Source organism: Xiphophorus hellerii, chromosome 19 (genome assembly GCF_003331165.1).
Source record: "Xiphophorus hellerii strain 12219 chromosome 19, Xiphophorus_hellerii-4.1, whole genome shotgun sequence".
NCBI classification, from domain to species: Eukaryota; Metazoa; Chordata; class Actinopteri; order Cyprinodontiformes; family Poeciliidae; genus Xiphophorus; species Xiphophorus hellerii.
The window spans coordinates 9247668-9275662 of record NC_045690.1 but is presented as its reverse complement, the minus strand read 5'-3'; the positions used below and the strand labels follow the sequence as shown (position 1 = coordinate 9275662).

The 27995-nt window shown below is 37.2% G+C and overlaps 1 protein-coding gene across 2 annotated transcripts in view; it reads left to right on the top strand.

Annotated features, from left to right (window-relative positions):
* The window catches only part of prkd3 (protein kinase D3), a 50213-nt gene extending 23310 nt beyond the window's left edge, over nucleotides 1-26903 (top strand). For both annotated transcript variants that reach the window (XM_032547526.1, XM_032547525.1), the window contains exons 4-20: nucleotides 2686-2824; nucleotides 9523-9654; nucleotides 9965-10122; nucleotides 11504-11699; nucleotides 11779-11856; nucleotides 12121-12304; nucleotides 13687-13810; nucleotides 13974-14051; nucleotides 18303-18579; nucleotides 20612-20664; nucleotides 21089-21161; nucleotides 21262-21368; nucleotides 21506-21667; nucleotides 23031-23129; nucleotides 23831-24098; nucleotides 25197-25282; nucleotides 25392-26903. In XM_032547526.1, coding sequence (XP_032403417.1) covers nucleotides 2686-2824; nucleotides 9523-9654; nucleotides 9965-10122; nucleotides 11504-11699; nucleotides 11779-11856; nucleotides 12121-12304; nucleotides 13687-13810; nucleotides 13974-14051; nucleotides 18303-18579; nucleotides 20612-20664; nucleotides 21089-21161; nucleotides 21262-21368; nucleotides 21506-21667; nucleotides 23031-23129; nucleotides 23831-24098; nucleotides 25197-25282; nucleotides 25392-25565 — 2388 coding nt within the window. In that variant the 3' untranslated portion in view covers nucleotides 25566-26903. The remainder of the gene's footprint in view (nucleotides 1-2685; nucleotides 2825-9522; nucleotides 9655-9964; nucleotides 10123-11503; nucleotides 11700-11778; nucleotides 11857-12120; nucleotides 12305-13686; nucleotides 13811-13973; nucleotides 14052-18302; nucleotides 18580-20611; nucleotides 20665-21088; nucleotides 21162-21261; nucleotides 21369-21505; nucleotides 21668-23030; nucleotides 23130-23830; nucleotides 24099-25196; nucleotides 25283-25391) is intronic.
* The last annotated feature ends 1092 nt before the right edge of the window (nucleotides 26904-27995 follow it).

Here is a 27995-nt window from a genome sequence, read left to right as displayed (position 1 = left end):
CCACGATGATGACTTACATTGCTTTTACTACATTTCAGTGAAATTATGTAATCTTACAGTAGTGGCCAAAAGTTTGTAGGATGAGAGAAGTCTTGTTTCTTGCATGCAATACTGCTTCAAATTTCATGGTGGTAAGTTGGATAAGTCATTAAAAAGATTGATCAGACTAGATTAAATGAACTGGAAAGTCAATAAAAATTCATAAAAACTAACTTAATTAAGGAAAAACTCATTTGGACTGTTTAAATTCAGCCAGACAATGACATAATTTCAGTGGAGAGTGTTAACAAGGCCTGGCAGCAGAACTCTCTCTGTGATTTAATTATGAGTTCAATTCTTTTAAAATGGAGTGGTGCTTGGTTGGACCCAGGACTAAGCGGATCTTATGGCTGGCTTGGGAATGCAATGGAGTCCACTTGAGTTTGATCTGGATTAGGTAACTAAGGAGAAGCAAGTCAAGGGTTTTCCCCTTTCAGTTTTGTTTCTTTTTATTTGATAAATCATTGTTGATACCATCCCTTGGTTTTATTGTTATACCATCCCTTTTAGAGTGATGAATTAAAGGCATTTAAAACTAAATAGTATTTGCGTACAGTCCTTTTAAAAAGCTATATTAACACACTTCCTAAGTACATTACTGTATGTGGGGATTCACTGCCAATTAGTGTGTAAAGAGGTGAATAACATAAATGACTGTTTTTTGGAGTTTTGTCTTTGTTTACAAGTCACCTGCAGTCTGTGTTTCTCCAGCGATCAGACGACCTTGGTATTGGTCTTTCTTGGCACTTCCAAAGACCCCAGGTGTCTTTTGTGTCCTGTGCCCAGACACTGTCAACCTCTGCTGCTCCCAGGCCACGTGGATATTGTTCTGTCCTGCCCATTGTGCATGACCCAGGTTCAAGGGGAAACAGCTGGCCTATCCCTCAATATGAGCCATCTTGGCATCAACACTAGGCTGATGTCATGGTCTAAGCCCCTCCAGTTCCCACTTTGCTACAAAACCATGAAAACTGGATTAAAAAATCTCAGTATTGTTGATCGACATTTTCCGTACAGTCAGGTGTGCAAAATGTGTTGTTCACAGGAGATGAGAAGAACTTCCTTTTCAAAGTACTTTGATACAAAAAAAATGTTTTTACTTAAAATACATGCAAGGTACTGCTTTAAAAATTCATTTAATTAGTAAATAGAGTTAATCTGGGAGGCTCTCTCAACAGGTCATGCAATCCACAAATCAGAACTTTATAAATGGTGGGGAGAAAGAATCCTTATGACTTTTATTCAATGACAGTCATAAGAAGCGCTGTTTCCCACAAGCTATTCAGAGAACACAACTAACATGTGGAGGAATCTGGCAATCGTGAGAATTGTACAATGAGACACGACTGTGGTAGCTTTACACCTTAGATGTGCTTTTCTTCAGCAGTGACGGGAAAGCTGATGAGAGTAGATGTGACGATGGATGGAGCTTCATACAGCGCAATGCTGGAAGAAAACTTGCTAAATGCTACTAAGACCATGGACTAGAATAAAGGTTGACCTTCTAGAAAGGACATTGAACCTAAACACAAAACCGGAGTTGGACAATGGAATAGTTCAGATCAAAGCATATTCTTGTGGTACACTGGCCTAGTCAAAGTTAAGGCCTTAGTTCAGTGAAGAATTTCGAAGAGGATTCCAATTCAGAGGAGCTTTCCATCCAATATGTTTGAGCTTTTGCTGCCATAGCTGCAGCAAAAGGCGATTATACAACAGATGAGTGTTAACTTTATGTCCATGCCACACTTTTCAAATTTGTTTTTGTAAAAATATAAAGCATAATTTCATTTGCACTTTTTTCTTATGTGTCACTTAAAACTCAAATATAATAGACTGAAGTTTCTAGATATAACACTACAAAATGTGAAAAGATTTTACTGACATGGATACTTTTGCATTGTGCTGTATATTTGTATATACAATAGGGATGCCAAAATTACTCACTAGGAGGTTATGAGGTGCTGTAAGGGCAGGAAGTGACTCTGCATTGAGAGGAGTTGCACTTCCTGTGCTTTGGCTCTCTGCTACAACACTCAGGATTTCTTCTTTGGCCTGTTTTGGTCCTAATCTTACGTCTTTTAGCAACTCCTTTTCACAATTACTTGGTTTCATGTTAGCTTTGGTCAGAACACTAGCGTTAAAGATGTCTGCCAGTTGAAGGTTATAGCAGTATGGTTTCCTTGATGATTTTTCTTTGGCAAATTAAGTTAAAGAACAGCAGATAGAAAAATCAAATATCCAGCTTTTATGACTTGATTTCTGTCCTGAAAATGGGATCCCTTTGAGTTACATTTCCTCATACCTTGTAGTGTAAATTCCTTTGAAATGAGGAAAGGAGGCCTGTCAGGCAGGGGCATATTTCCTGAGTCATCGGGTTCAGAATACTCCTATACCTCTACAAATGATGATGTAAGACTCTGGAAATGGCATAATATGATTATTTTTCACAATTGGATAATTTTAGGAGTTTCACTGCAGCACGAGATTGTGCGAAATAATCAGAAAGCCCAAACAGATCTGCAGCAGATCTTTCTGCAAATTCTTTGCAGAAAGTCTAACATTAAAAAGTTTTAATGCTACTTGCACATAAAAGTAAATGTTACGGATATGTTTCTCTTGCATCATTTACTGATCTTATGTCTTCAGTTCCCAGAGTGTGGCTTCTTCGGCATGTATGACAAGATCCTGCTGTTCCGCCATGACTTAAATGATGAAAACATCCTGCAGAGGCTGACCTCAGTAGAAGACATCCATGAAGGGGACCTCATTGAGGTTGTGCTGTCTGGTATGTATGCATGCAAACTATTCATGAGGACGTGAAAATTTTGTTATTTTTTCTTATTATTAACACCTCATTGTTGTTACATGTTTTACTATTCCTTGGTAAAGTATTCATGGCTATTGAAGTCTTTTTTTACCCATTTTGTCACGTTACAACCACAAACTTGTTTTACTTAGGTAGTACATAATTATGAAGTGAAAGAAAAAGCATACTTCTTTTCTTTTTGCACTTGAAAAATCTGAAATATGTAGTGTATTGTTGTACCCCAACATAAAATGCAGTGCAAACAACTGGCTTTCAGAAGCCACCAAACTAATAGAGCCCACTTACATGCAATATAATGTTGGTATTAATGCATCTGCTATAGGAAAGCCTCAGAGATTTCTTAGAGAACAATAATGAATAAAAAGCATCATGAAGACCAAGGATCATAGCAGAAATAGTGAAAAACTTGTGGCACAATATGAACCACCATACTTTTTTATCTACTTAGTCTGAATCAACTTTAGGTATTTTGTAACAAATAATGACTAAAACTGTAGGTCTCCAGATGTGCAAAAGACTTGATTTGATGTACTGTTGCAAATTTGGAAAATTATGTTATTTTCTTTCACAGCTAAGCACTAAGGTCAATAAAATACACTGAAGTTGTGGGTGTGAAATCAAAACGTGGAAAATTCAAGAAGGTGTGAATACTTTTACAGCTATTATCTTAGCTGCATTAGGTAAAGTTGAGAAAAGCCCAGATGAAGGACGAACCTACAAATGTGAAGAGACACAGAGTTGATGACATCATTCAAAGCTTCAGTCTGACAGTTTGGGCTCCAGTTTATATACAGTTTATAATACTTGAAAACTGGCAAAGTTTTAGTTCAGTCTATTCTTCTCCAAACAAACTTGACGTCATGCTTCTACAGACTTCCAATTCAGGAGGAAAGCCGACACAAAATTCACAGAGATGTTTAATCCAACTATTTTAAAATCCAAACAGTTACTGGAAATGAATAGACTTGAAGGAGCTTCAATTCTCTGCCATAAATGCTCACACCCTTTCCAGAAAACACAATTTATTTTAAGGTCAACATCAAGAACTGAGTTCAACACTTTCCATACTTATTAAAACTAGCTGCTTTAATAAAATAACTTAACATGAGTTATAAAAGCTTCCTGTAATCACTGTAGCCAATGCATGTTTGTCTGTCTTCCTGTGCTCACCTTTGTAGCAGCTTCACAGGTGTGAACCTTTTTTCTTTTTCATTTCCTGGAATGAATGAATCAACTTCCTCTGCGAGTGCTGAGACTTAAAAAAATACCTCAGAATATCCATTTTGCTTTAATCTGTTCTGCAGCTCCATCTGTCTCTACTGGGAAGCACCTGATACCACCTGTGCTGCATATCCCACTGTCTCTCCTGGGCTGAGGGGTTTGTTTGCATGGATTTAGGCAACGGATGACTGTATAGGTTTAGAATCCCAGGATTCCTCAGGCATCAGGACTAAGGAATGTAGACTTAAGACTGGAGAACTTCCTCTTTTTCTTTCTCTATGTCTGTGTTTGTCTTTTTGTTTCAGTCTGTAGCTGACTGCCTGGTTTCATTCCCTCTCATCTAATCTACCCTCCTTAAATTCATCTGCAGGTGTAAACTCTGAAAGTTGAGCTCAGTGATTCCTGAGCTGCCTGATTAAAACTCCTGTGGAAGATCTGACTTTTGCTACTCACCAAAATCATATTTTTTTAAACATTTAATGCAGTTCGTGACACTGAAACAAAAGAAAGCTCTGGTTTCCCAGGCCTTTCATTTAATATAGAAAAAATATGAACCTTCTCTGCCCCACAATTTGTCTCCTGTCATCTTCCGTTCATTTTCCCTCTACTGGTATGTTGTTGGAGTCTGCGGCTGTGGGAGAGGGACGATCTGAATATCTTCCTCTCTGCAGGAGAGAGGCAGAGGTTGCTTTTTCTTGGCTGGCAGCTCAAAGAGAAAAGTGCTTGTTTTTCCTGCAGTAAGTGATTGTAGTAGACCCTTGGAGTGTAAACAGGCTCTGATGTGCAGGGCGGCCCCTGGACACAGCGGACACTGTGCAGAGCCCTCTTGCCCTTGAGGTTTTGGCCTGGCTGTTTGTCCCTTTGTTCTGTTTTTTAGCGTCTTTTAAAGCTACCAGCTGAACTTTTCTGTTAAATCAAACCAATGCACTTTAGATATAGTTTATCAACAACAGAATAACTAGTCTGTGTGAGTTTTTCTATCTATTTTGTTATTTTGTTGTGAATTGTTATTCTGTTATTCCAAAAAATAGCTCATGTAAGTGCTGCTCAAGATTACTCATTTACTAGAACTGTGCTTCTGGCGGAGAACCAAATTATTGTTACAGGAAAACTGTTTATTCGCCGTCATCTTTGGCCATGCTTACTAGCCTGTGTATTCATGGCAGTTTCTGTTGTGGAGACGCTTTAAGAGATTTTAGCCAATAAATATTTCTCATCGTTTATGGCCTGTGATGCAGACTGGAGCAAACACAACTGCAGTAGATTGTTTATCAGTCAGTGATTCTAAATAAAAATGCATTGGCTACTGTTCCTATAAGATTATTAAAGATCTGTGGATTATTACTAATTTCTAAATTATTTTTATTTTAATTCGGTTGCAGAGTTTAACTGCTGTGCTATAGTCCTAGATTACAGTCCATGTTTTCCTTATTCTGACAGTTAGGAGTGGTGATCTGTGCAGTAAATTGAAAATAGGTTCTACATTAGTATTTTCATTTAGTTTGGAGTCTTTGTGTTTTTTAATGTATATCTACTAAAAAAAACTGTGATTAATGCTGTCCTAAGCTGATTTAATGGTTTCTATTCGTAAAAAAAAATCACTCTAGAAGATCCGTATGATTTTCTAGTGTTAGACAAGCACTTAACTTATAGCAAGTTAAGTTCTGGAAAAAAAAAATATATATACTGTATATACATATATAAAGTCAAAATGTATTGTATTTTGTCTATCTGTTCTTGTTGATGTTTTTATTATGATTATTTATGGAGTTTTATTTGTGTTCTGTGTTTCATAACCTGTGTATGAGAACACAGCATGGTTTTCAGTTAAAGTTGTCCATGCTAAAACACAAAGAAGAAATTTGTGCAGAGAGATTTGCTATACCTTAAACCTCTATACAGTTTGTCACTCTACAGCCACAGTCTTCAATGTATTTCATTGTGATTTTATATTATAGACCAACAAGAAGTACTGGTACTGCATGTTTGTAAAGTAGGTAGGAAATAGACACTTAGTTTTCGAACGTTTTTGCAAATAAAAATCTGAAGTGGTGCGCCTTTGTAATCAGCCCTGTAATCAACTCTGATAACCCTAATAAAATGCTGTGCAACCAACTGCCTTCAAAGTCAACTTAGTAGTGAATCGTTTCCACCTGGGTGTAGTTTAGTCTCAGCTATTCTGTGAAGGCCTCAGAGGTTTGTTAGAAATCAGTGAACAAAAAGCATCATGGAGAGCAAGGAACACAGCAGACAGTTCAGGGAGAAGATCTGGAAAGCAGGTATTAGCATAAAAAAAGGTTTTAGCTGAACTTTGATCATCTCACTTACCTGTGTTCAATCCATTATGTGAAAAAAGGAAAAGTAAGGTGAAACTGATAGACTGGACAAGAACATTAATCAGCAGCCATGTGACCTAAGGTAACTCTGGAGGAGCTGCAAAGATCTACAGCTCAAATGGGAAAATTTCTTGAAACAACTATTTCTTGTGCGCTCCACATGTTTAATTTATATGAAAGATTAACAAGAACAAAGTTACTACTAAAAGTTGTTAAACTGGCCCAGTAAAGGTTTGTCGTTTGACAAAGTTTATGGTTGAAAACTGATCTTCATGAATGCTTTCCATACAGTCTCATTAAGCTTGAGCTATTGTGCAAAGAATAAAGGACAAAAATAGTCTCTAGGATTATTTGCAAACCAGGTAAAGATGTACCCCAAAATACTGGCTTTACATATTATTGACTCAGCAGAGATGAACATGAATGAAAGCCACACTTTTCTGGTTTTTGTTTGTAAAATATTTTTGAAAAAAGTGTACCGTTTCCCTCGTCCTTCACAATTATGCATTACTTGGAGATTGTAGACTGTCACATAAAACTCTAATAAATGCCGTTTTGTGGTTGTATTGGAGCAAGGTGTGAAAAAAAATGAAAGCTTTTAAAGTACTTTAGCTATTAACACCTTAAAATGTCTGCAATTTGACCTGGAAGTATGTAATGCAAGTAACACATTTTAATGAGTCCCACTGTGGTCAATGGAGTTGTACTCTGGCTTAAAGACATAAAATATTGATTCCATATCAGTGTTGAAATCTGACAAAAGTCCCCACAATACCAGCTGGTTACCGTAACTTCATTCTGGTGCCTCTTGTGATGTCATCACACAAAGCACAATTAACTGTTATTATCACAGGTGGTATATTATATTCATTTGTGTTTTTTTCTTCTTCTTTTTTTTTTTTTACCATGAGTCCTGTTATTCATAAACACCACACACTTCTTTTCATCAGACGGAAAGTTTTTTTTTTTACTGGATGTCGCATAGCAAATAGATACTGCATTCATTTCTTATGAGAAATACCCTAAAAGCGACAGTCTTGTTTATGTTTTTGTTGCTAATTAGCAGGAAGCGTTGGACATCTGGGTGACTGCTAAGAAATGCCTTGTTGTGAATGCTGCTAAGTTCTCCTGTTGACATGTGCTGGAGTTTTCTTTTGTGCTTTGTATGTATTTCATAACGCGATTTAGAATTATGACATTAAAATATAAAGAACTAAACAAAGTTTGTATTTTAATGTGTTCAACATATCATCATAGAAACTAATATGAAGAAGGAGCTTTTCATCCATAAAGTAGTCCCACGTAGTGTCGCAGTGTGACGTCGCTTTTGTCACCACACCAGCTTTCACTACTTAACCTCAGTGTAAAGATTACCTGCCTCTTGTTGGACGCTGTAGCTGCTTAAATGATTGTATGGGAACAGCACTGAGCGAAAACAGAAGTGTCAAACAAGAACCGAAAAATGGGTTTTGAACTTCTCTTCAAATATTTGATTATCCCCCCCATATTTAATCAAGTCTCCTTCCCACCAATGAACAAAGTATTTACTTTGAAAATAATGAAATATTCAGGAAAAGAAAAGACAAAGGGGCAACATATTTGAAACTATGCTAGATTAGATTGTATCCTCTCATATAGACTGATAAGGATTATTTGTTGATGCTGCAGATGTGATGCCCTCTACTGCAGCAATGATGGTATAGCAGCAATAATTGTAGAGCATCTTCCTGCTTAATCTATAGACATGCTGTGCTCTTCCTTCACAACTTGATCCAACTTTCTGAAGTTTTAGTTCAGTTTCTCTTTTATGTTTTTGCCAAATGCAGCACAGGACCCTTCTTCACCTGAAAGCTATTTGAATATAATTTTAGGTGGAATAATGAAACTGAATTTAACTCTGTATCCCTTCTTCAGGGCAGACTGAGCAATGCTAAGCTTTAACAATTTCTTTGATTCTACTTTTTTGGTTTAAGTTCTTTTGAGTTTTCAGTATTGATGTTATGCATGTTTTAATAGCAATTACATTTAAACAAGATTGCAAACTATAAGTTTCAATCAGTCAATTGATGAAGTTTGTTTGTATAGCACATTTGAACAACAAAGCAGTTCAAAGTGTTTTACATTATAAAAACACAAACATACAAACTCACAGAACACCATCAACCATCAAAAACTAAAACCACTAATCATTTCATCCCTACTCTGAATAATGCTTCACTTTCCCAACTATCTGGACAGGTCTTCACAAAACAGCTGTATTTGCACTATTAAATAACCCTATTTAATATTCATGAGACTTTGAAAGACATTGTGGTGCACTCGATTTCATTTAGAATTTTCAGAGTAAAATAGGGATGGTACAAGTGCACACCACACTTTTCAGATTTAGTTAGCACTTATTTCCTGTTTTGTTAGTGGTCTTAGGATGACAAAATGTGAGCATGTGTGAGGCAAACGGTGTGAAAACCTTTGCTTGTTACTGTGGAAAGCATCTGTTAGGTCTCTGATGGTATATTTAATTTGAAGTGAAAATAGCATATGCTGACCTTGGGCTGGGGAAAAAAATACAAAAAGTTAGATTTTTTTGGCAGAATATAAGCCATTAGACAAAATGGAGCCTTATTACCTGAAGTTTTTTGAAGTGCAGTACATCATGATGGCAGAGTTAAAGACAGACTTTTATTTCCCATTATTTTTATATAGAGTTCCTGCAGAATGGTTTTAGCTTCCAGTTGAGAGAAAATAATAAAAAAGCCAGTATTATTCTGCACTTTGAAATCTAACCATACTTATTTCTTTGTCTAAAATGCGCAGATAATAACATCTTTTCCCCCTAGTATAATACCAAGATTGTTTTTCTTAAAGTATATTATTTTTTTCTAAAGCATCCCTTTTGAAACTAGTATTCCTTACACTGTCACATCAATGCATTTTATTTAGTTATGAGTAATGGTGTGCTAATCTCCTTTGCCCTGTTTTTGATTCCTTTTCATCTGTCTTCATTACCCATTTTCTGCCATTTTCTTTACCGTTATCTGCATTTGTTCTACTTTTTTTTATTTGATACCACATCATTTACATTCTTTTCCTTGTTTCCAGCTCAAGCCACAGTTGAGGACTTCCAGATCCGACCTCATGCCCTCTACGTGCACTCCTACAAGGCCCCCACCTTCTGCGACTACTGCGGGGAGATGCTGTGGGGTCTCGTCCGCCAGGGGCTCAAATGTGAAGGTTGGAAGCACACGCAAATCTGGAGGAATTTGTTAAGAGTTGATTTTGTAAAAATCTTTTTTTTTTCTTTTTCTTGGTAACTTAGTCAAGTTCAACCCAGTTAGGGTTAACAGTTTTGTCTTTTTTTTTTTATTCGGATTTTAATTAAATCGTTTAATTTTGGTCACATTAAATTATAATTGCAATGTTATCTTATTATTTCAGTTTTTTTTTTTTTAGTTTATTTGTCATCAGTTTTCAAACTTTTGGTTTTTATCATGTAGGTTTTTTTAAGTTTTAAACTGGGTTTTGTTTTCTGTTTTTTTTCCAGGATGTGGGCTGAACTATCATAAGCGTTGTGCGTTCAAGATCCCTAATAACTGTACCGGCGTGAGGAAAAGGCGGTTGTCCAACGTTTCACTGCCAGGACCATCTCTATCTGTGCCGAGAGCATTACCTGCTGAAAATACGGTGGTGGTTCCTGATGAGGTGAGCTCTGATTGAAGGAAATCATTCTAGCTTTAAATTATGCGTAGCTACTTCTTTGTTACCCAGAGTGAGGTGTTTTTTTTATTTTTTTTTTATAGCGCGACAGAAACAGAAAAGCCAGATGAGTTTTCACTTGTGGTAAATGTTTACAAACTTCAGATTTGGCCCCTTTTCAGGGCCACTTTGTAGAATCCCACTGATGCAGAAAATTGAATTTAGCTGCACTGACTCAGTGTGAAGCTTCTCAGCGAGGTCTTATGAAACAAATTTCACTTAAAGCCACAGAGGAATCTTTCCTACTGTGCATCCACGCCAAAGGTCATAAGGAAATGTAATTATGGTAATGATATTAAAAGTCTATTGAAGTCCAGGATTTTGCAACTACTAATGTTTTGGTAAAGAAATGGAATGTGTGTTCCTCCCTATTCTGCCAGGGGTTTCCAGACTGTTTGATTTATGCAAATAAGATGGGAACTCTTATGCTCTTATGTGGTAAAACACGGCAAAGTTAATAAGCTTTTTGTGGGCATGGAAAGTCATTCAAATACTCTTTGAGATTTTTTATTTTCACTTTTTAGAGACTTATTTAAAAGTCAAAAAGACTGCACTAAACTTATTAGTGTTTTGTCAGTTCCCCGACTAGTCAAAACTAGCTTTAAATTCAGTTCAGTCAACTGAATATGAATTCATTCTAACAAGTTTACCTCCTAAGCTAGGGGTCTGCAACCTGCAGCTCCAGACCCACAGTGGCTCCAAATACCTTTGGCTAAAAAATGATAAATAAACCTCTAGTGTTTTTAAATATAATTATAAGAACAAATGAAATGTTTTAAAACCTAAAGAAAGAGATAAAATAGCAGAAATGGATAATAAAGTTTGCAGACCTCTGTTCTAAACATTCTGGACTAAGTTTATAGCTTCAAAACAAACTACTTCTCATTCACTTATTTTGTTTTGTCTAAAATGAAGTTTAAGAATGAGTCATGAGATATTTTACAAATCAGCATGTTGGTTAGCATCTTTTTCACTCTCTCCTGTTAAGTTTGCTCACAAAAAAGTATTTTATAAAGACTGAATTCCCTAAAGGCTGCTCTTATTCACAGGTTTTGACAGTTTTCTTGTCAGAAAACATAACTGAGGCCTGAATGACAATTATCTATTTAGACTACGAATGTAATTCTGGTTGCTTTTAAACTTCTTATTAACATCCAGTCAACATAGACATGAGTTCTCATCAGTGTGCTGTTTTGCCATCCAAGCTGTAATAGTGATTAGCTCCAAGATACTAAAAGTTGAAGTCATCATGCTTTGTTTCTGTCAGTGGTTTTAACTCCCATCCCCTCCCAAGCGTTTGACCGTTTCTCCGTTCATCCAACCTCAGCAACAGCGGTCACATCAGGAGGCAGGGAAGCGCATCCTGTCCTGGAGCGGCAGGCCTATCTGGATGGATAAGATGGAGAAGACGCGGGTCAAGGTGCCGCACACCTTCGCCATCCACACTTACACTCGGCCAACCATCTGCCAGTACTGCAAACGGCTACTCAAGGGTCTCTTTCGCCAGGGAATGCAGTGTAAAGGTAACATTGCGTATGAACATGTTGAACTTACAATTATCAGAAAAAATGTAAACACCTCATTATAATTATTGCACTCCAGACTGCAGATTTAACTGCCATAAGCGGTGTGCATCAAAGGTACCAAGAGACTGTTTAGGGGAAGTGGACTTCAATGGTGGTAAGCATTACCTTAAGCTTTCAATTTTTCACTTCTGACTTGTTTAATTGGGAGATAGATAATACACTGTTAAGTAATTGATACAGAAATGTCTACTTGGTTATTTCTTCAGTCATATTCTGCTGTGAGTGACAAGAGTGGCGGAGTCGTTAAAATAAATCTGTTTTTCTGGATGTTTTGCTCATGTTATTGAAGAAGATCTGCTGCACAACTCTATTCTGTATTATTCAATATATATAAAAAAACCTGGACTTAAATATTTAGAGCCCGCCAGCCCTGGGCCCGATTCTGATACCACCATGGATATGATGGAGGTGGACAGTAGTGATATGGACGGTGGACGAAGTCTGGACGACCCAGATGAACCATCCACTCCAGACGGGATGTTCAACATGGACTCTCCCTTCACTGACAGAGAGAAAGATGAAGAGCCTATCAAGACTATAAGGTAGGATAAAAATACAACCACTTTGACAGATGGTTTTCTTCAGGTTGATGACATAAACAACTCTGTAGGTGGCAGTGTTTACTTTGTTGTATCACTGCACTCTGGTTAGTTGTTTTGTTATGCTTTATTTTTGACGGGTTTGAGAAAACATGACAGAGACCTAATGAAACTAGAGAAGTTAATTTTATATATTATCTTTGTCTAGCTGTTTCGGATTGTATGCTTTACAAAAGTATTCATTCATTTTAAACTTTTTCACATTTTGTGACGTTTCCCCTTACAAGCCTCAGGGTTTTTTGGGGGGATTTTATGTCACAGTAGAAAAAATAATGTGTTTTTTTTACAAATAAAAATCTGGAAACCATGGCCTTCAGTTATGTTCTCTTCCCTCCTGTCAATATCTGAGTTTGAATCAAATCTTTAAGTCTTTTGGAGTATTTCTTGAACAGCACATCTAGAGACAGAATAGCTCAATCTCAGACAGATTGAATGAAAAGATTCAGAGGACATGTGTGTTCAAGTTTTGCAGTAGTTCTTCATCAGTGTTCAGGTTGGGACTTTATCTTGGCCATTCTAACACAACAATACCTTTGTTTTAAGCCACTTTGTTGTATGTTTAGGGTTTGTTGTCTTGGTAAAAAAAACCACTCCCACAGCATGATGCAGCCACTGTCTGTTTTGTGTTGTGTTTAATGTTGTGTGCAGTGTTGTTTGTTATCTCTCACATATAGTGTTTTGTTTGTTATTATATTTTCTCTCATATGACCATAATAATCATATGTTTCCACTTCATAAACGCTCGTTTTGTGACTAATAGTTGTCGTGTGAACAAATGAGCATCTTGGCTGTTTCTCTGATTAATGGTTAGTTTTTATAACCAAACCCGGCCTTAAACTTCTTCAGAACTTCACCCTGATCTGTCTGCTGTGTTCCTCCTTCTCAATGATACTGTTTACTTGTGATCTCCAACAAACTTCTGAGATGTTCATGGAACAGCTGGATTTATTCTAAAATTAAATTAGACACTGATGAAATTAGACACTGTTTATTAATTAAGTGGCTTGTGAATGATGCCCGTTTTGGGTTATCGCAGTAAAGGGGTGCCAAATACAATTCTTCAAACTTGTTTTTTGTGGAAATGTTTGAAAGCCACATATCCTTGTCCTCTCACAATTATGGGCTACCTTGTGTAGGTCTGTTGCAGAACAAAAAATATATATAGTTAAGTTTGTTTGTGTAACATGTTGAACAGTATAGTAATTGAAGTGTGAGAAAGCTTTGGTGACACACATTGCTTTTATGACCATTTTAAAATGTGTATACTTAAAGAAAGTATTTAGATAAACTTGAGGTTTATAAGAATTACGGTTTTGTTTGTGTAGTCCTTCAACCAGCAGCAACATCCCACTGATGCGGGTGGTCCAATCTATCAAGCACACCAAGAGACGGAGCTCCACTGTGGTGAAGGAGGGCTGGATGGTTCATTATACAAGCAGGGATAACCTGGTATGAGTAACATCATTGAAACAGTAGCCAACTCCATCTGTTATCACCTGCATAAAAGTTTCCAAAGCTGCGTAATTTACCTCTGAAATAATAATCACATATTTTTGTAATATTTTTAGAAAGTGTATCTTCAGCACCTTGTTTTTCTGCTCTTCTTTTACAGCGGAAGAGACATTACTGGAGACTGGACAGCAAGAGTTTGAGTCTTTTCCAGAATGACACCGGAGCTAAGTTTTATAAAGTAAGCTCCAAAACATGTCCTCTTACTGGAAAAACACACAACTTGTCCTCCACTTAAAACATCCGGCAAAATGATTAACTTCTCTGAAAATATTTCTGCTTGATTCAGTGAAGTGAACTACATGTATAAAGACCTTCTGGCTTGAAATAAAGCACAATTTAAGTATGACACATTATATTATCATATTCATAGTAGTGAGGTATGTAAATCATAGCCAGTGGGAGTGGTGTGACTAAGCTTTAGAGGCGTTCATGTTGCAACAGTATAAAAACTGTAGGGTCTGTGTAGCCCACTGAAATTTCCCCTGACAGCCCTTTCTGTTCTTTGCCTGTTTAAGGGTCACATATTCAACAGTTGTCATTTGTTAGCTGTTGTTTCTCACTTAGCAGGTGGGAGTTTTTAGGACATTTTAAACTTTAGAGGATTTGGACTTGCAGACTTTGCGATTTCCCCATTTTGCATTTCCAAACTGACTTTAAAGAGAGTGCTGACTTTGAGTGAGTGACTGTAATTTGATGTGCAGAGATTGTGTGACACTTCCCTCTCAGTGGCAGGCGCAGTAGTTAGTCATTACTTGGCCACAGGGGCTTAATAATGCAGTAATTACACACCAAACACTGAGGGTAGGGAACTGCAGCCTAGACGGTAAAGACTTCCCCATGTGTCTTTGTGTTTGCTAAGAGATGTGTGCTTCTGAGACACAGACGCCCCTTTGAGTTGTGGTCAGAGGGATGTTGCAGTAGGATGCCGCGTAGGATGCACAGTTTCCAGTTTGAATGTGTGTCAAGCAGGTGGCTCCACACATTGCTGTTATACAGAGCTCAGTTTTTCACTTTTTTAGTTTACTGTTTGAAAAAGAAAAACAAGAAAAAAATCCCTCTCCCTTCTTTCCTCATTATTCTGTCACACCCTTCATCTTCTGCCACTAAAGCCCCAGAGAAGAAACCTCAGCGGGGACAGACTCCTCAGGGTGTGTTTACTGCCGACTTTATGTGGTTCTTTATTATCAACTTGGCATCCAACTACATTTGAAATCCTCAGCAGGCAAATTGAAGGGTTGCAGCAAATCTCTTTTTTTCTCCCTACAAACGTAAGTCTTTGTTCTACCTCAGCAGATTGTTCAGTTCAGTCTAGTTTTATTCTACTCATTTTTCTACTCATTTTATTTCACTATAGATTTATCAATATTTTATCCACAATTTTATATAAAATAAACATGACTATTTTATGTACATAAACTTCTATACAGGAACTCAAGTATTGAAGCATTAACAATATAATTTTCAGTTGTCTAAAATTATTTCTACAACTCTCAACTATCAACATTGTTATAAAAACATATATTACCAAAAATCCCAAAATAATATTTGCAATTTAAAAATATCTATTTCTTGAATTTTACTATATATATACAGTATATATCAGTCTATTGTAGTTTATTCTCAGAACAAAAAATATTTGCGTCATTTGCAAGCAAAATTGTGGTTTACTAGGTACATCACCAATGACTGATAAACAGTGCATCAAAAAAGTATTCACAACACTTCACTTTTTTCACATTTTGTTATGTTATTGCCTTATTACAAGTTGCATTAAATTAGCAATTAGCAATATTCAAAACATTATCATTTTTGAATATGATGCCACAAGCTTACCTCACTTCTAGGCGTTTGGCCCATTATTCTTTTCAGCTCTTGTCCAGCTCTATTGGGTGGGATGGAGACATCTGTGCAACCATTTTCAGATCTCTCGAATGATGTTCAATTCAATCAGACCCAAGTATAGACCCTGGTTTGGCCATGCCTGTGAGATTTTGGCCATGTGCTTTGGGTTGTCATTCTGCTGAAAAATATCCCATCGCCCCAGACTGAAGTCAAGAGTCTCTGGAGCAGGCTTTCATCCAGGATGCCTCCGTACATCGCTGTACTCATATTTCCCTCTATCCTGTCTAATCTGCCAGTTTTTGCTGTTACAAAACATCCCCATAGCATGATGCCGCAACCACCATGCCTCAGTGTAGGGATAATATTGGTCTGGTGATGACTCATGCCTGGTTTTCCTCCAAAAATGACACTTGATATTCACACCAAAGAGTTCAATCTTTCCAAATCATGTCCAATCCACTGAATTTACCACAGATGGACTCTACTGACGTTGCAGAAACATCTTCAGGGATTATTAGTGAAAACAGCTCAATCTTGAGCTTCATCCAAAGGCTGTGAATACTTGCGTTAATGTGATTTCTTATTTTTCTACTTTTAATTAAAAAAAAATCACCAATTTGAAGCTAAATATGTTTCTATACAGTCATAATATACTGTAAGAATAGAAAACTAAAAAGTTTGAGCGAATGGAGATTAATTTAATACACTTTGAAATAGAGCTACAACATAAATGTGAAAGCCATTTTTTGTGGAAGCAATGACATAGGTCTAGAAACTGTTTCAAATTGAAATCCATCTATTAACACTTCTTCATTAAAAACATGCATGGGTCCATAGCTTTATTTTTAATCTACCACGAAAAGGCATGCAAATGCTTTATTTCAGTTTAAAATAATTAGAATCCTGTTTAATGATGATAGTAATTGTCTAGGCTGAAATTTTAATAATTAAAATGTTCTAAAATTAAATTTTCCCACGTGATTTTATAATTAAATTACGCATAAATATAATGTAGATACACCACATTCAAAGTGCAAATTGTAAACATGTGTATTTTCTCAGTAGTTTTGCATCAGTTGATGTTTTTTCACTTTGCTTGTTAAGTAGTGCTCACTTGCACCCCGTGAAACATTGCTCATGTAACTTATACGTAGCTAACATCCTCATTTCAACCTTCATTAATTTATGTAATATTTTGAGTTACTACATGCTTTACAAAACAGAATTACATTTCCCTCTTAAACTTTACAATGTAACCCTCCTTGAAATGATGGTTAGATCTATTAATTCTGTTTAGCACTCTCTAAATCCTTATCTCTAGTGTCCTTCAGTCTTGTATGTAATCTTTTATATTTCCTTATTATGCTGTTAAATATAATCTAAGATAAATTCATGCTTTTTCAGTGGAAAATGTCATTCTGATCAGTAACCAGAAAAAAGACTTTGTTTTATTTTTATTTTTTAAGTTTCTCTTGCTTGTTGCTCATCAGTGTGTGGCCAACATCATCCTCTCTGCTTTCCTTTATGCCTCCGATCAGATTAGTGGTGGTCGTGTGGTGGCATGGCAGCCATTTTCACCATTTGGAAGCCATAACGGCTCCGTGTTTGAAGATGAGATCCCTGTACTTGTGGCTTCCTCTGAAGAAACTCTTATGGGGGTGAGGGGACTTTTCTCTGTCTTAGTGCTGTCACTCTGAAACACTGGACCCCAGCGCTCCCCTCCCCACTCACACTGCTACCCCAGTTGTGGTGAGGGACAACGGTAGTTGCCTCGTCCTTCATCTCAGTGGCTCGCGGTAGCGCCGGCAGCTCATGCTCGAATGGGGCCCCTCTGGCCGGCCCCTGCCTTGTAATCAGGCAACCAGAGTACTCAAGCTGCCGCAGGGGCTGCTCACGTGACCCGGTCCCCTCTAACCACAAGCACTTCATCTGATACTCTGTGGTGAGCCATGCAGAGGGGACAGCGTGCGTCGCTGTGATCCCTCATTGGCTGGAAATTCTCTGTGTTTGGCCCTCCCTCGTTCTCTTTGATTCGACAGCGAGTTTAAAGGGGAAGGGGGAACTTTTAGTTGCGCCGAAACTGTCCTTTCAGTTTGTGCTCGTAAGAGAGAGAGAAGAGGAAAGTAGAGGTTTTGAGCTTGGACCAAAACTGTGTGAAGACTTGTGGAGTGTGTGAGTTTGTCTATCTCTATTGTTTTTCAGCTTTATCAGCTTGCATTGTTTTTGTTGTACTCATCTTAAAATATAGCCATGTGATTTATTTGGAAGGTAAGATTAAGACTGATGGATTAAAATTTGCTGTTTTTTCCAAAGTATTTTATCTCTATCAATGCTTTAATTATCCCATAATTAAGTAAATTTTGTATTCACATGAATCTGTTTAGATGTGTTTCTTGCTTATTACGTTACTTTATTTTTGAATTAACTTTTTTTTGTTTTGTTTTTCTTTTGTTGTTTTCTGTGTTTAATGTGGACAATTTACCAAAATAAAGTGATTGATGATGATGATGATGATGATGACTTTATATTTAAAAACAAATAAAGAACATAAAAGTATGTTTCACCTACTTTCAAACTTTTCCTGCAGGAGATCCCTCTGTCTGAGATTCTCCAGGTGGAACCTTTCAGAGACTACAGTAATCTGGCGCAGGGCAGCAACCCTCACTGCTTTGAGATCATCACAGCCACCATGGTCTACTATGTGGGGGAGAACAACAGCAGCCACTATCACAGCCCTGCACTGGCTGCTTCTGGAGTGGGTGTGGAGGTGGCCCAGGGCTGGGAGAAGGCCATCAGACAGGCCCTGATGCCCGTCACGCCCCAGCCGAGTGTGGCCAGTGCAGCCGGTCAGGGGAGAGATCACAGTAAGGAGAATCTATTCAACCTCTTCTGTTTGCATGCTGATCCTTTCATTGCTGCCCATTTTAAAGTTTTCAGATTCAGCAGCTTGCAGGATTTTGTTGGGGCCATATCGTTGGGGTTGTCCGTGTCAAATTATGTGTGTTACTCACATAATGTGTGTTGAAACTTTGAAAATCTACTCATATCCACATTTAAGGGTGAGGGAATGCCCTGCTGTGTGTATTTGGTATTCAAGAGGAAGCGGGACTGTGAAGTCATTGTTTGGAGATAATAGGGGTGATCAGTAGAGTCACATGATTGAGTTTTTAATTGAATTAAAACTATTGGTGCCCCAGAGAGGCTGTAGTTTTATTTTTTTTCCCTTTTTCTTTATTTATACAAATTGATCTCATTTAGACATTCAATCTCATCCTCAGCTACCTTTAACTACCTTTATACACACATAAAGGTAGTTAAAGGTAGTTATACACATATAACTATAAGGTAGTTATATGTGTATAACTACCTTTATACGCATATAAAGGTAGTTAAAGTAATGGGAAATTAGGTATTTGTTGATAATAAACCAGTGAAAAATTCTAGTCAGGTTTGCATCCTGTCATGAATCTCAGTGCTACACGATAAACAGCACCCAACATCTGTAAAGAGCTACAAGAACGCTCTCTTGTATAATGTCACTGTTGTCAACACAAGGTATGAAGGTGACCACAGCCAACAAGACTATATGAAAATATGTTTTATTCCTATCAACTTTTATATTGCACTTTTTAAAATCTGTTCAAGATATATGGTACCTTAAAAAATATTATCAATTAAAATATTACAATATTTACAAAAAGATGCACCTTTAATTTCCTTATTTGTTTAGACTGAAGCAGTGGTCCCAAACTTTTTAGTACCGGGGACCGGTCAAGACTTCGCAAATTTGCGCCGGGGGGGCGGCACCGAAACCGATGCTGTTGCTGCTGTTTCTAAATCATTCTGCTACAATCATTCGGCTCAATGTTGGCGCTCAAGATATAACCGACAGAATCCGGTTACAGGATTTTCAAAATAAAAGATCCTCCAGACTCAATACATAAAAAGGAAGTATTTAATTATTTCTTGCGCGCCCCGGTACCAATTGGTCCGTGGCCCGGGGGTTGGGGACCACTGGACTAAAGAACATGAAAACGTATGAGATTTTGCTTTGTCTGACACCAGGATGCATGTTTTTTTTCTGATTTGTTGGACTCTGTCATTTTGGACCTTTGCATTTTTTTGTTTTTCATAGTGGATTATTTCTGGTTCCTGGTACAAATCATGTCGTCTATATAACGTTTCAGAGTTACTATACACCAATTCATTACCCACCTTGACTCCTGACTAATTGGCACATTGAATATTAAGCCAGATATCTTTTTATACTGCTTAATGCCAATGTGAGATGGCCCAAATGGTGTTAAACCAGGAGACAATCAAATGCTTCCATCAACATTCTGAACCACATGACTAATTTGTAAAACATTTTTACCCCATTACTGAACCTGGAGGTACACCTCAGTAGAACTGAATTAATTTCAGAAATATAAACTGAGAGCTTCTATTAAGAACAAGTTGATTAATTTGTGAAAACATGTATTTTTTTTTTTTGAATCATGTTTTTTTGTGTTTATTTAATCGAATGAAAATAAATTGTCTTAGTTTCCTACTGGGTAAATTCTTAATTTGTGTTTAGTCTTGCCCATGTGGCAGTCCTAATTCTTAATTTGAAATGCATTGCATTCTTGAGGCATTTAGTCACGCACATCTCTCCAGATTGATTTATTTGGCCAATTTCTTGTGTAATAAAATGCTTCATCATGTGGGCCTCACTGCATGCAGCTGTGATAAGATAGAAGGATGCTCAGGAGAAGAAAAATGGGAAAACTGACTTGTGAGGAATGCATCACAAACTTGAAATATTTAATGATTCTCTTGTTGCTTAATGCAAGAAGAAAATTTTGTTTTTAGTACCCGTGGGTGAAAAAAAAAACATGTGTTTCCCTCTTTCAGAAGAGCTGTCCATCAGCATATCTGTGTCCAACTGCCAGATCCAGGAGAATGTGGTAAATACAGCTTCTTTAATTTCTTTTCTACCAGAAGCAATTGCGCAATTTCCCAGCACAGCTTGCAAAATCATGCATATGTGTGCTATTAAAGTAGCTGTTGTGGTTAAAGCAGAAATTGTATCTAACTGCTGCTTTTATTAAAATATTTAGTGGAAGCTTTTTTCTTCTCTACATAAATGAGGAAGTTTTGTTTTCCTTTTTTTCTCATCCTTTTGGGTCATGGGTTTTTTTTTATTCAGTTCCACTTCTGCACTAGTGAAAGTTTAAATATTTGGCAATAACCAGAAACATTTGGGAATAGCAACAACATTGCCAAACCATAGATGATGTAATTGTTGGTGATTCCAGTTTCAGTACTGAGAGCTGGCTTTTCCACATGTAAAATGCAGCCATTAAGTAACTGGAAGTGATATCTGTGCAGGATATTGCCTCGATATATCAAATATTCTCTGATGAGGTGCTGGGATCAGGCCAGTTTGGCATCGTGTACGGAGGTATGTTGTTTTTGTCTTAAAAAATCCATGTAAGATTTGGTGTGGCTTAAATTAGCATGGCAATAAATTGCATTGTGTGTGGTTACTCTCATTATTTCAGGGAAGCACAGAAAGAGTGGCAGAGACGTAGCCATCAAGGTTATAGACAAGATGAGATTTCCTACCAAGCAGGAGAGCCAGTTAAGGAATGAGGTGGCCATTTTACAGGTAATAAATGATTGAATCAATAATAACATAAACCATTAATGTGGACCATTTGTACAGGGATTTGCCTTAAGGGTCATGTTAGGGACCTTTGGCACAAGGTTTTTTAACTTTTTTTTTTTTTCTCTCTTTTTCTTTAGAATCTGCATCATCCAGGTATTGTTAACCTGGAGTGCATGTTTGAGACCCCAGAGCGAGTGTTTGTTGTCATGGAGAAGCTGCACGGAGACATGTTGGAGATGATCCTCTCCAGCGAGAAGAGCAAACTACCAGAACGAATCACCAAATTCCTCGTCACGCAGGTTCGTGCTGCTTAAACGGGGATCTCTCTTATCTTCCTGTTTTCCTCACTGTCTCACTAATAGTTTCACCCTCTTTGTTTTGTTTATGTATCTATTAGCTAATAATTTGCAATAAACTGCTTAAAGGAGCAGCTAAATGTTGACTTTGAATATTTGAATCTATTAATATGAAGTGAATATTTAAAGCACACACCCTAATCTTTTTTGTATGTTGCAAATATAAACCTTAATGTTTTTTATTAGGATTTTATGTTATAGACAAGACAAGTAAAACATATTTGAGAAGTGAAAGAAAATAGACACATGTACAGCACCCATCCATGAAACATGATGGCATGTATATTGTGATGACCATTTATACTGTCTGTCCAATTTTACTGAGCTTGAATTATTTTGCCAAAACAAACTGACAAATATTTCAGTCTTTAGATGTGCAAACTGGGATACTTACCCTAAATGGCTTGAAGCTCTAACTGAAGATAATTCTATAAAATATTGATTCAGTGGGCCTGAATACAAATGCATATCACACTTTTCAGATTTTTGTGTAAGATTTTTCTTTCATGATTCTGCTCAACTTTGTTTGCTCTCACAGAAAATCAAATATAAATGCAGTTTGTGTTTTTTATTGTTACAAAATCAAAAGGTTTCAGGGAAATTTAATGTCATATTTTATATTATGTAAGTTTCAATTCTTCTAACACGCATTTGCATGTTTTTATATCAATTTCCTTCATGTCCTTCTTGAACTTTTTCCCCTGTGTCTGGGTGTGATGACCCTCTGCTGATGTTTATTCTTGCTGTGGTGGCCTGATTGGGAGGGATATGTTTATATGGCACCGGTCCACACGGCATCGCCGCCTCCTGCCTGGCTGCCGATTACAGCCTGCAGTGTGCTAGTGGCTTTGTGGCCTAATTAGAGGAGCTGTGGGCCCCGGGGTCTGCTTAGATTTTGGGTCCCAAACAGCAGCAAGGGCCATTAACCACGGCCCCATTAGCTGCAGCGGGGCCTGGCTCAGATGTGGCCAGAAGGACTTTTGTTCAAGCCAGGGTCGGGATTGGGGGACCGAGTGGATTGTGGTTTTGGTACAGATCCACAGGCTGGAATTTATGCAGCGGGAGCTTATGCAAGGATCTGGTGAATATAGATGAGCTGTGCAATGTGGAAATATTTAAGGGCATCTGTGTGCCTATGACTCAGATTTTATTCCACAAAAATACAATTTTTGTGGAATAAAACAACAGTTTATACTGATAAACTGTTTTATCACTATTTAAACTATAAAATTGTAGTTTACATGGTTAGTAACTTATGTTTATGTTGAATGTGCGTGTGTTTTAACTGAACTTGTGCTTTCAACAGATCCTGGTGGCCTTGAGGCATCTGCACTTCAAAAACATTGTTCACTGTGACTTGAAGCCTGAAAATGTACTACTGGCCTCCGCAGAGCCTTTTCCACAGGTAACAACAATAAATATATTTTGCATTTTTTATTCTCTTTGGGTTTATGGTGGCATGTTTGCTTTACTTCTAAAAAAACAGAAGTCTTTTTTTCCCCTTTTCACTGAATTTCAGAAAAGGAATGTTTGTTTTTTTTTGGTTTGTGGCCTTTTAAATATGATCTATAAATCTTTTAAGCATCAAATAATACATTTTTAAATTAAATTCTCAGGCACAAAGCTGGAAAGAGTTCATCACAAAGATACAATTTGTTCCCATTGCTTTAGATGAAACTGTGAAAATACCAAAAGTAATGTTTATAGATAATAGATTTTTAACAAGTACAAGAACACTTCCAAATAGCTATTTTCTGAGAAAAGAAGCATTAAAGTTGATGAATGATGCATAAGTTAGGTCCTATATAAGAATACTATGTACTGCTATATGGGTTGTGCTGTAAACAAAGAAAAATGCAGCCAGTCATTCACCCTGCCCTCAAAAAAACCCCAAAAACTCTTGTAACACCTTCAGAAAGGCTGAATATGTGGAAAAGTGCTCCTGTTATGCACAATAGAGGATCTGTGATAAAATGAGCCGTTTCATTTTTTCCAAAGACCCTAGGAAAGTATTTAGAGTACATGTCACCATAAACTCTAAAATACACACAAATTAGATAAAAATGTGTCAGCATATGTGTGCTGACTGTGCATGTTGTTTTTTAGGTAAAGCTGTGTGATTTCGGCTTTGCACGCATCATTGGTGAGAAGTCGTTCCGGCGGTCAGTTGTTGGCACCCCGGCTTACCTGGCTCCAGAGGTGCTGCGGAGCAAAGGCTACAACAGATCCTTAGACATGTGGTCAGTGGGAGTCATCATCTACGTGAGCTTAAGCGGGACCTTCCCTTTTAACGAGGACGAAGACATTAACGATCAGATCCAGAACGCCGCCTTCATGTACCCCCCGACACCCTGGAAGGACATCTCTGCTGAGGGTAGGAAGACAAAGAGCAGTCTTGTTCTTTCGCTCTCTCCCTTTCTGTTGGAATTTACCAAAGCTTAATTTATTCTGGTCTTCACCTCTGTAAATAGTTGCCAGCCTGGTTGCACCTGTGTTATAGTGTCAAACTGAAATTCAGATGAACTATCCCTCCCCACCTACATGTCTGGGTCAGCTCAACTTTTTAAAGCTCGACTTTCAATGTCTGCGGTTGAGATGAATCACTTTCATTTCTTCTCAACTGTCCAAGATGTAACTCCTCCCACGTACAGTTCACAACTCAAGATGATGCTAACATCAGGTTCTTACTTTTATCTCTACATGTCCCTGTAAAGGTCACAAAACCTTGTAAACTATGTGTGAAAATGTTTGTTTAGCATCAAATATTATATGATTCTAATGTATGTGCAGTGACTATAAAAAGTATTTATAGCGATTTGATTTATTTATTTCTTTTTTTCACATCTATCGCACTACAACCACAAGCTTAAAAGATTTTTGATGACACTTATCACAAGGCATTTTATAATTGTGAAAATGAAGGTAAACGATTCATACTAAAAAGTGTGGAAAATTAAAAATTGACTATGGAACCGTTTTTCTTAACATATTTTTATATTATCTTAAAGGTAAAAGTCTATATTTTATGAAAATTAAAGTAATGAACAATTGAAATGAACAATAATAACCAGGATAGGCAATTGTTTTTGACTGAAGTGCCCATTAAGTCATAAAAAATGCTGGAAAATCTTATCAGATTGAGTCATAAAAATTATGAGATTTTTAAATTCAAATATTTTAAGAGCCCTGGACACCACTTAGTTTCTTCCATCTCCACCTGTAACAAATCAAGTCTTTTTCCTAATAAGATATTTCTTGAATGCAGATGTACCAGATTTTTTTTAGGGGTTTTAAATTAATACCAGAAATTCTGTTCTCAATTGGAATTTTGATTCCCAAGTATCCTTTTGTTTCCACTCAACATAAAATCCTAATAAAATACACTTCTATTTGTGGTTCCACTGTGAAAATATTCAGGTGTGAATTCTTTTGCAATATGTTTAAGTCTGATCAACGTGTGTTTCTGCCACAGCCACAGACCTGATCAACAATCTTCTCCAAGTCAAAATGAGGAAGAGGTACAGCGTGGACAAGTGTCTGAGCCATCCCTGGTTACAGGTGACACAATTTCCTTTTTTTCTTTCATCTAAACAACCATGTCACAAAGTTGCCAGACTGATGGGTTATAATACCTCAACAGAGCTTTAAATCTGAGCATGTTTTCCAGGATTACCAAACATGGCTGGACCTCAGGGACTTCGAAACGCGGCGAGGTGAGCGCTACATCACCCACGAGAGTGACGACGCGCGCTGGGAGGAGTACGCAGACGAGCACAACCTCCCGTACCCCAAGCACTTCATCATGGCTCCCAACCTGGATGACATGGATGAGGACCCCTAGTGGTGAATGAGCTTTACTGCATTGTGTATCCACATGAAGGAAAGAAGACTTTTTGGAAGCAAAAAAAAAAAAAAGCTTTTGGAGTGGCAGGTTTTCCCTCCAGAACTGTTTGTTGTGGAAACAGAGCAAAGCTGACCGAGTGGATGGCTTCACATCAGGAGCTTTTAGATTGGGAAAAACCCAAGTTACTTTGTAGCACGATGAGGAGGCTAAGATGCGTATCACAGAAGCGCATTAAATGACTGTCAGCAAAGAGGACTGTCCTCTCTTCCTTATTGTAAAATTTGTCAAACATTCCCCGGATTTGCCTGATTTTGGTTGCTTTCTTCAAGACAAACTCAAGCCCAAAATTCAACCTGATATGTAATAGGGCTAACGAATCTTCATTATGGACAGCGGTCTTGATGTAAGAGAGGAGATGACCAAAAGCCTTACATCAGGAGTAAAAGGCACCTTTCACAAGGGAGTAACAGTCTGAGAATGAGCTCTCTCCAGAGCTGTTTGTCCTTCGGCATGAACTGGAACCATGACCTGCATACGTTTGTTCTGTCATGTATTTTACTAATTATTGTAGGTTATTGCACTATTCAACTATGAAGAATAGCAACTGAATAGAAACACTATTCGCTGCTAGAGAAAGCAAACGTTTTTTGTTTTTTTTACATTTCCAGTGTGTGCATAGTGTCGAAGCAATCAGCGGAAAGTCTTTGCAGCTCACATGGAATTAGCTGCAGGTATTATCAGTGTTTTCAGGTCTAACAGTGGCAGCTAATAGTGTGAAAGCGTGATCAACCTTCCCCTGCAGAAAAAAAGGTCTGAAAATTGGTTACAAATGTCGTTCCAAACTGTTTTATTTATTCAACATTGTGAATTTCTTTGTGCAAACCGGAAACCACAAAGATGAGTTTAAGACAAGCTCCCATGTTTCTGCATCCTCTTTCTCTCCTTTTTGAACTTTTTTTTTTTTTTTTTGCAAATTCTGGAAAAGACTTTTTGCTGCTCAGCAGGCATCTGTAGATATCTGAATAAAGTTTCCAGAGGCCTAATTTATTATCCTCTCTGGAGCCTTTCTACAATGTGTTTCGCAAAATTCTAAAAATTCCACAGAATAGAAATAAAACTGGGTATAATCAGAGCTAAATTCAGGAATTTATACCCTGGTTTTGTACTTTTTGCTCTGTTTGAGTGGTTTGGGAGAATGTTCCAGTTTCTCTTTGTCATTTTCCATTTTTTCTTTTTTTTGTTGCCACTGGATTGGCAGGTGTCTGTGTTTTGTATATTTCAGTACTTACCTGATGAAATAAAACAAACAATAAAATCACTTTGTTCTTAATTAAAGCAAATCAAGCCATGCATATTCAGTAAACAACTGGAGTTTGAACTATGTTGTTAGTCTTCATGTTGTGGTTTCTGACAGTAGAGCCCATTTTCAGGGGCTGGATGCGATTGTTGCGCCACAGCGAGCAGTCAGCAGAGCCTGCTGCTCGCCACAGAGGAGTAATGACAGCAAAAGAGATTTGATAGGAGAAGAAGGGGGTTTGAGGAAGTCTTTGAAATCATTCGCTATTAAAAAAAATACGTGTTTGATTTCAATAAGTGTTTAAAATGCCTTGTTTGCCAACTAATTTTGAATGAACTCATTGTTTAGGGATGTAATTTCTGATCATTCTACAGCAGAACTAAACTAGAACTACAATTAATATTTTTTTAATCGGATCAGAACCGTTTTATTTCCCATTAATGTAGGATTGTAAAAAAAAAAAAATCTAGATTTTTTCTTCTTTCATAAAAGTTTAGTTTTTCTTTATTCTAAAATTAAATGTTAAAATAACTTTTTCTTGATTTAATTATGGAACAAAGTTTTTCTATGGTAAGTATTTATCAGAAACTGAAACACTGTTTTTTTTATTATTTATTTATTCCTATGCTCTAACCATAAAAAAATGAGATGTAAAAAGGACAAGCTTTACGCTACTAAAGCCTCATAGCATAACAGACCTCACAGTTGCACAGCTCAACACCTGGGACAGAAATGTTTTCACATCTTTTTGGATGTGTTTCAACAGAGATATAACTCACAATATGGCAGCAACATTGATGCACAATCCAGGCATTCATGTGGCATCAAGTCTTCTATGTGGCTACTCTGATCAACCAAAAAGAGTAAGGGATGATGACAAAAACACTTAAGAATCATTCATTCAACAGGGATTGTTAGAAGTGCCAGTAAGTGTGGGCCCAGTCAATTATTTCTTCATGGGATTTAAAAGCAATCAATACTTAAATCCTTTTGACACTTCTTCATCAGAGTTGCATATTTGCAGATTTTTATTTCATATTTTGAGACTAACATGTGAAAATAGGTTGAATGTTAGGAAAGGTAGATGAGATGGATCTCTTTTCTGATTAAACAGAGGTGTAGAGGTTCAT